This window comes from Sceloporus undulatus, chromosome 4 (assembly GCF_019175285.1).
Source record: "Sceloporus undulatus isolate JIND9_A2432 ecotype Alabama chromosome 4, SceUnd_v1.1, whole genome shotgun sequence".
Lineage (NCBI taxonomy): Eukaryota > Metazoa > Chordata > Lepidosauria > Squamata > Phrynosomatidae > Sceloporus > Sceloporus undulatus.
In genome coordinates this window covers 86,958,910-86,968,023 of record NC_056525.1, presented here as the reverse complement: position 1 = coordinate 86,968,023, position 9,114 = coordinate 86,958,910, and the positions used below count along the sequence as shown (strand labels likewise).

General features: G+C 42.1%; 1 protein-coding gene across 2 annotated transcripts in view; it reads right to left on the bottom strand.

The window, feature by feature from the left end:
• Positions 1 to 1,015: 1,015 nt before the first annotated feature.
• FGGY (FGGY carbohydrate kinase domain containing) overlaps positions 1,016 to 9,114 on the bottom strand; it is a 208,377-nt gene continuing 200,278 nt past the window's right edge. For both annotated transcript variants that reach the window (XM_042462093.1, XM_042462094.1), the window contains exons 15-16: positions 6,333 to 6,394; positions 1,016 to 1,190 (exon numbers count right to left, since the gene is read on the bottom strand). In XM_042462093.1, coding sequence (XP_042318027.1) covers positions 1,109 to 1,190; positions 6,333 to 6,394 — 144 coding nt within the window. In that variant the 3' untranslated portion in view covers positions 1,016 to 1,108. The remainder of the gene's footprint in view (positions 1,191 to 6,332; positions 6,395 to 9,114) is intronic.

Genomic DNA, 9,114 nt, shown 5'->3' with positions numbered 1-9,114 from the left:
TCTAACATGGAACATTATTGAATTAATTTTTAAATCTAATATTCCAAGTTCTGAGATAGAAGGGTAATAGGAAGACCAGGAGAATACAGGCCTGAGATAATTTATTTAGGTACTCAGTGTATATCACATTAAATCTATAGTGGATTTAATAATTGGCATGTTTAGTTTTTATGGATCAACGAAAATAACTGAGCCAATTTTAAGGAATGATCTAGATTAGTGTTGCTATACTTTTGAGTATGGTCCAAAACGTGCTGCAGAAATAATCCAGTTTGAGGCCACTTTAACTGCCCTGGATTAGTACTAGGGAAGCCTAGGAATTGTAGTTTATTCTAACACCAGAACTCTCTGACTACAGTTCCCAGAATTCCCTAGTATTCAGCCAGGGCAGTTAAAGTGGTCTCAAACTGGATTATTTCTGCAGTGTGTTTTGGACCTATGACACCTTACAGTAAAATAAAGTAAAATAAAACAGGAAGAGCCTGTGATATCTGAGATAAGCACCAATTATCTTAAAAAGTTGAACCTAATGTTAAGGTACAATTAAGATTAAGATTCCAGCAGGCTGTAGTGGTTTGTGTGTTGGACTAGAACTCTGGGAGATCAGGGTTCAAATCCCCACTCAGCCATGGAAACCCACTGGATGACTCTGGGCAAGTCACTTTCTCCCAGCCTCAGAGGAAGGCAAAGGCATGTGCGCCTCCCCTCCCCCCAAATAAATCTTGCAAAGAAAATCCAATTACAGGTTCCCCTTAGGGTCACCATAACTCAGAAATGGCATGAAGGCACACAACAAATATTAAAAACAATCCATTCTGCTGTATGATGGCCACAAAATGTCATGTTCTTATGTTCCTCTCCCCTCTCTCAGCTTTTGGTTCTAGTATGATTTTGTGACCTTTGCTTTCAATGTAGACAAATGGCTCTTCTCTGATCTAATGTATGGCATCAGGTGAGAGAACCTCCTCAACAGCATTAAAACAACATTAAAAAAAAACCAGCCACATAAATACATTGTGTGCTATCAATTTAGATAGATAAAGTCATCAAGAACTGCCATGGAAAATAATAACCCTCCAATATCACAAGCAATACCCTTTCATGCTGGTTATACACTATGCATCATGGTTTTATACTGCCGCTGATGTTCCAAAAGTTTTAGAAACACTTGATATTTCTTGTCATAAAATCTGTGAGGGGAAAAAAAAGCAGAAATATCAATGATTGAAACTATTTGAAAGTATCTATAGTACAACTGTTGAGAAAAATCCACAAAACTCACTGAAGTGATTGAAGTGAGCTTGTCGGCTAAAGGGCCTCTTTCCACTTTAATTCCTTATTTGCAGACTGTGAAAATGTGTGTGTGCAGGTATGTGTAATTTGACATTTGCTCAAAGGGGCAACACACAGGGCAAAAGGTTGTAAAACACTGGTTTTACCAGCACTGGCATTCCTCTTAGTAGCCACATGTTTTCCTCTCAAGAAGTCTTGGAAGCATTTTATGGCCAGAATCCAACTGCACACATCCACTACTGGATCTAGTAGGCAGCTATTCTCCCTCTCCCACAATCCATAAGCACTTTCACTATTTGGAAAGCCTTGGACCTCCACACACTTCTCCCCACATTTAGATTTCACCTTAGTGGCCAAGATTAGAGGGGGAAAAAAACATCCTGTTGTGGCATGTGGGGGATGCACTGGAAAAGATCCTCTCCTCCTAAATCTGCTGACAGAGCATCTTTTTTCATCAGATATACATAACTGTGCCCTGGCCTTGAAAGCAGGCAAGGGAAAAAAAAGCAGCTGTCAGGAGAAGCACTGTAATGAAGCAGGTAGCAGCAGCAGCACTACTATTAATGAAAATACTAAAAACTAAAGAGTTAATTCCTTCTGCCTTTTCCTACTTCCAAGATGCTCAATCAATACTGCTTGTTTGACTTTAACTACCTTATTTAACGTGAGCATCTTGTTTCACAGTTGAGTTGTCACCATGAGCAAGCTATTTCAAGCTGTAATCTCTCCATATATTTACCCAGCATACTCTTAAGTAACAACCTTCTGTAGTTCCATGGACCTTGTCTGAAGTCACTCTACCATGGGTAAATATTTGGCCCACAAGAATAGAATACTGGATCAACAGTATCATTAACTTCATGTCAGAATACACCATGCAATTTCTCTGTGTTCTCAAGTCTCAGAGAAGGGGTTTGATGCACATACTTTTTAAAAATGCTATGATTTATTAAAGGCTTTACAGCTTTATGCTTGAAACTGCCTATGTCACGATATAGTATGTTTAAACAACCAAATGATAGTAATTTAGCTCTCTGTATTCTGAGGCTAAGGCCAGAGTCTCACACCCAAACTATGTATGTGTAAATATCATGGAAGTAAATGGAAATGACAAGTGTAAAATTTGTGGAAAATCCCATCCTGAGCCCCTAGTTCTATATATGTTTACATTATTTACATCTTGCTTTCAAGTAAGTGTGCTTTACTATCATGATCCTCACTGCTTCACTGTATACACATTTCTATCACAACTGGCTGTCTGGGACAGAGCTGGACAGCAGCTAGTTAGTCTATTACATATACTAGAGAAGGCATGCTAAGAGGTCAGTTTATGACTAAACTTGTTAGCAGGCAGGCCACTGTTATAAAGACCCTGCCATCCCATGGTAGAACTTGACATCCCTTATATCACTGGTGCAATGCCATGCTTTGGCTCTGCAGTATGGAGATGAAGCTGAAGCTGAGAAAATAACAGATCAGTGGTGTCCTATAATGAAAAGCCATCACTTTGCTACACAGAGTGAAGACCTTATAGTGTGCTTGATACCAGTTGGTACAGTTCAAGATCTCCAAAAACTTATACAGTAGTTTACTTAAGAGTTCAGATGTATCCCAAGAAAGATTTCAGGACTACAGCCTTAATCCAAGGGGCAGCTCTACCTGAGCCAAAGAAGCAAATGGTGGCCTACCACACACCAATTCAAAGTGCATTGTAGGCTAGAACAGCCAAGTTATTTTGATATCTGAATTAGAAAATACTCATTCCTGGCAGTAAAAATACAATAACTAACTATTGGTTACTCTTCATGACAGCCAAAGTCAGCTTCTTGGGGCATGCACCTCAATCTGCCTAATTGTAGAGTGGCCTTGCTGACTTGCTCTATCTGCTGTGTGTGTATCTATCTGATCAGTGCTGACATTTTCTAAAAGTGAAAGCATATGTCTGGGTTGCTATAATGAGGAGGAGGTAACAATGTTTGTAATTTCAAAACTAAGGTATAGTATTCCAGATAATCTGTGTTAGGAACATTACTGCCTTTGCATTTTCTCATGGCAAGGGACACTGGCTCTTTTTTCTTCTCCAACTGTAAAATAAATTTGTTAGAGCATTCTAACTGCCTGACAAGCTAAAGCAACAGCTGTGCTGCATTCATCTTGGTAGTGTAAATCCTCATGAGCTGAAAAGATGTTTCATTGTGAACTTCTTTGAGTCATCTTAAACCTTGGACTGGTTTTACTCAAGTCTATTTGGATTTCATGTTCTTAAACTCTAAGCAGATTAAGGCCTTCACTGAAGATCCAAAATAGAAATGGGAGAATCTGTAAGTACATCTGTAGATCTTTCAGTTAGCCTGCAGGTGGAGCTCTAGCCCTTCTTGAATGAGAATTCCTACAGGTTCTGTTTTATATTGGAAAGTAATGACTGGGATCTTGAGATAAATTAGGGAAATTCATTGAATATTCCTTTCTTTATGCCTACAGAAACCTGTGTCCCCTGAAAAGCCTTTCCTGTAGGGTGCCTCCTCAAAAGAATGTTGGAAGGTAAATGGAAGAATGAAAGGAGAGTTCTTTCTATGAAACTCCTTAAATTAAGTTATTCTAATCAAAACCCAACTAGGAGTGATTAATAGAAACTCCCCACATGCTCCACAACCCCATTTTTCATTATTTAGGAAGGCCTCCAGAGAGTCTTTTCAGGGGTTGTGGGGAATAAGAGAGAAGAAGAAATTTTCCTTCTTTGAGTTTTCTTAAGTTATCTTAGGATCCACGCCAATCTGTGTTTTGGTTCACATTTGATTGGAATGTATAATAAGTGTGGTGCAGTGATGCTGCTCCATGAACAAACAATGTAAGAAAAATTCTACAGCACTGAAACGTATGGTTTTGAGTGCCTGTGGAAGAATGCCTGTAAATGAATATTTTAACAGCCCAGCCAAAATTGTTTGTTTTTCCAGATGCCATGATATGCCCTTTCAAATTTAGTTCACTTTCCTTCTCCTCACTGATTGATTCTTGTTCTTGCCTTGCTTCTCCCGAAAGGTCTTTATCTTCTTTCCATACCCATCTGTCTGCTTATCTACTTATTTTCTTTAGAAATCTTTTCTTGGTTTGCAGCTTCCTTATCTCCCACTCCTAATCACTTCACCTCTTAAAGATGCACCAGGAAGCAAAACAATCCTTGCTTTCCTTCATGACATCCCGTTTCCACCCTTCTCCAAAAGCCTTTTCCCCACTTCATGCAGTAAGCATGCATCTATCAGCTTGTGCAGACCAGCCATTAAGGCCTGGCCTGGGGGCAAGTCGGAGCATAGTGTCCACAAAACGCACCCCACATAACCTCCTTGCAGTCAAAATGACAGTGCTACTTTGGATACTTTGGCGCTGTGCAGAACCAGATCAGGTCCACGGCAACCACTGTGTGGTGCAGCACGTGGTGTCACGCTCCTCTGGCGCTGTGTTTAGAAAGGCCAGATTGGGGCTGTGGCATGTGGTTGCCGCTACCCCAATCTGGCTCTAAAAGGGGTGGCCTGCACAGCCCCTAAGTATCCAAAGTAGTACAGTCTTTTTGACTGCAAGGAGGTTATGACTAAAAGGAGAAAAATACAGGGGAAAACAGTGGGAAAAGGAGAGGGAAACCAACTCTTCTTGCTTAAGCCTCTATTGCCTTACAAACACTCTCCTCCTCATACCAACAATTTGCAGTGGAGAAACAAAGCTGGGCGTTGAAATTCATTTTGGGCTTTGCAGTGGTGTTCTGGTCTAACATCTATCTTGCACTGTGTCTGAACAGAAAAAAAATAAGCATCCCTGCCCCGTACCCAAAATGATCTGTTTAGATGATGTACATGGCCAAAACAGGTGAAACACAGGTCCTATCAGTGTCCCAGGGTGATAGTTTAGAGTAAAAGGAGTCTCCTTTGCTCTGAATCAGGTCAGAAACTTCAGAGAATCCCGAGTGTGTGGATGGTGGGGGAGAGCACTGTTGGGCAGGCAGAAGAGGTCAGGAAGCACTCTGAGTTGGGCAAGCTGCTGACCCCTTCCCATCCAGCAATTCCAACTCCTGTCACAGCACTGTCATTTTAAAATTTGCATAGTTCCTCCAACACATCTGGTATTTTCATGGGACCTGGACTAGGATGGGAGAGGGGAGTGTGCAGACAGTGCTACCAGTATCAGCCTATTGTGTGTGACACTTGTGAGGACAGCTTGTCCTTCCTGTGGATCCAGAGATCCCGACAGGTAAGAAAACAGCCCTATTTACATTATGATGGAACTTTTTAGTGAAGCACTAAGGGAATGTCCTGGCTTAGAAGTTTAAATGTCCCTCCCTAAACTGCATATCCCAGAATTCTTTAGGATAGAACCACTACAGTTAAAGTGGAACTATAATACTGTACTATAATCATGTAGTGTGAAAGGGATTTACGACTTTAAAACTCTGCTTTGGCTCGCTGTACAACTGTGGCAGGACCTACATTTTGCATGACTCCTTGTTTTCCATGGCGGGGTACAGACCGCCGCTTTGCGGCGGTCCGCCGCCGCCGCCATTTGCTCCGCGCGGGAGCCGCCGCAGCCAAACCGCGCGGCTCCCGCGCGGAGCAAAAAAGAAGCTCCATTTCGGAGCTTCTTTTTGCGGCGCCTTTATGACGTCGCGAGGCGCCTGGCGCGGACTCGCGACGTCATAGGCGCCGCGACACGTCTGGACGCTGTGCGTCCAGTACGTAAAGATGGCGGCGCCCATGTAGAAGGGGCGCCGCCATCTTGTACGTATAGAATACGTACTAGGGTTAGGGGGGTGCGGAAGCACCACCCCTTCCTAACCCTAGTACGTATTCTATACGTACTATTTGGTGGTCTGTAAACCGCCCATGTTTTAATCAGCCCCATGTCTTTTCTATTGGATCTCCAATAGAAGAAGAAATAGATGTTAAATACCACAACAACAAAGACAAAAGTAGACAGCTTAGTACTATTTTCTAACTCTCCTAGACTGAACATCTGAAAAGCAAAGCAAAGCAAAACAACCCACCCACCCTTACCTTTTATCCTTGTGGTTTGGCAGCACAATTCTCCCAACTCTTCCCATTTTCTCCATAGCATCCTGTTTAAAGACCAACAGAAGCCAGAGTGGCCTGTTTCAGTTTAACATTCTTGGTAGAGAACAAGATGTTTCAGAAATTAAACAGAACACTGTTGCTGAGTTTTGTTTTGGGTTAAAGACCAAAGTGCTTGAAATATAGGTTTCAAAGAAATATGAAATATATTGAAATATGGCATTTCATATTATCAGATTGCAAAGAGAACACAATAGTGTAGACTGCTCAGTAGCCAAACACCATGGAACAATGGGCTGAAGAAATCTGATTATTACACTAAATAAAAAAACATACACAGTAGTGGCTAGCTAATTATCTGAATGAAATACACTGCAGGAATTCAGTGTTTCGGTAACACATCTATGCACATATACAATGATGGACAGAAAAGAGATGAAGCTGGAAAAGAAATCTACAATTTTAGAAACATATTGGTACCATCACATGACAGACATTAGTAAGTCCAACTCAAAGCAATGAGATTTTAGCTAGCCTTGACTAATTCCCTTCTTTTCAAATTATCTTAACTAAGGCTGCATCTGCACTGCAGAAATAATCCAGTTTAACACTTTAACTGGCATGGCTCAATGCTATGGAATTCTGGGAACTGCACTTTGTTGTGGCACCAGAGCTCTCTGACAGACTCACAAAACTACAATGCGCAGAATTTCATAGCTCTGAGCCATGGCGGTTAAAGTGGTGTCAAACTAGATTATTTCTGCAATGCAGGTGCAGCCTAAGTCCAGTCTGCACTGGCCAGGATACTTCAGGGGCAGCCTGGAGTATCCTGGCCCTGGAGCTACCCTGGGGTCATTCACACTTCATTTTTTGTCTGGAAAAATGCAAATAACCTCATCCACACATTCTGGGTTTCTTATTCACACCATGGAATTGCATCTTTCCAGGAACTGCATCACCTCACATCTCTGTGAGTTTGGTTGCTCATACGTTCCAACACCTTCCCTTGTCCCTGCATTCATCAGCACCCCTCAACTGGACAGAGGCTCCTCCTCCCACCACTCAAGGGGGTCTCTTTTTCTCTCCCCCATTTTCCTGTTTCTTTTCCTCTTTTTCCCCCAGTGGTGGCTAATCTGCTGGGGAAGGGGCAACGCTTTCTTGACCATGTGGACTGTCGATGATACAAATGCATTCAAAACCCATTAAAGGCATAGAGCAGTGATGGTGAACCTTTTAAAGTCCGCATGCTGGGGGCAGGGCTGTGTGCCAGGGGGCAGGACTTCTGCCCCAGGAGGCGGGGTTTCTGTGGCAGGACTTCTTCCCCCTACCCTTTCCCTAGCCTCCAGGTGTCTCAGCATCCCACCACTCTTTAGGGGCTGTCTGTACAGCCCCTAAAAAGTCAGATTAGTAAGGTCATCACACGGGGCCTTTAGAATGGGCCTGAAATGGATCAAAAGAGGGCAGGAATGGAACAGAACAGGCAAAGGACACATATTACCACACGCTGGAATGCCACGGCCACTGGAAGTGCCCGTTCTGTTCCATATCCGTACTCCAGAGGCCGATTTTCAGGAATGCTTCTGAACAGTACCTGAAAATCAGCCTCTGGGGACAGATTTGGAACAGAATAGGCACTTCCGGTGGCGACAGTATTCCAGCATGCTGTAATATCCGTTTTTTGCATGTTCTGTTCCGGCCCCCTTTCGTTCTGTGCCAGGCCCATTCTAAAAAGCCTGTGCGATGACCTTATAGGTCAAGGCTACCAGTAATATGTAGGGTTTTTTAGGGAAGAAAAATCCCCACATTTTTGTAACTGTAATATTATATTGCGCATCTGGGAAACTGGTGTGTTATCTTGACAAGTGAAGCACTTTCTTGTGAGAAGATATCTGATGTCTAAGAAGAAAATGACTAATTATGTAAAGTGATCTTGTAGCATGTTTGAGACTAATTGGGCAAAAGCTGTGGTAGTATAAGCTTTTGTAGACTTGGCCTAATTCATCAGGAAGTAGACCAAGTCTACAAAAGCGTATGATACCACAGCTTTCAACCAGTTAGTTTCAAAGATGCTGCAAGATCCCTTTGCATACTAGTACTCCACATAAACATGGCTATGTATCTAATAGCTATGTGTTTGTTACACTACAAGCTGATCATCTGGGAGGGCCTAAGTGTCCTGGAAAGGCCTTAAGTATCCTACTTCGAGAAGAGAACGACAGCTGGCAATTCCCCTGTGCATTCTAGTCTTTCCTGTCCAGGTCACAGGTATTGTACAGAGAACATTCTCTGCTTGGCTTAGGCACTCGTTATTCCTTTGGACATGAGCCAGTCTTTTGGATAAATATATACTTGCACAAGTTTTATTTAAAAGCAGTTATTCACTTAGCCTTAAAGCTTTTTTTTCTTGCCTCCTCCTGGTCTTCTGGAAAGAAGAAAGCAACTGCCCACACAAGCCATAAAAAGATTAAATGGCTTTCTTTCAGAGATGGAAAAGAAAAAGAGAGAGTCAGTACCCACTAAGCATCTTGTCATGATGCACTTATCTGCTTTTATTTATTTATTTTTTAATGTGTGGGTTATTTAGTCACAGTCTCTGTGCTAGAATTGGCTGAAAGAGTCTGGGAAAACTTCCACCAGGCAGCAGTTCAAGAAACATCATCCATGGTACCTATAATTACAGAGCATATAAAAGGTGAAAAACACTTCTCCCAGCATTATTTCATTAATCCCCAATTAATCCTAATAACTCTGTGTAAAGGGAAGGCAA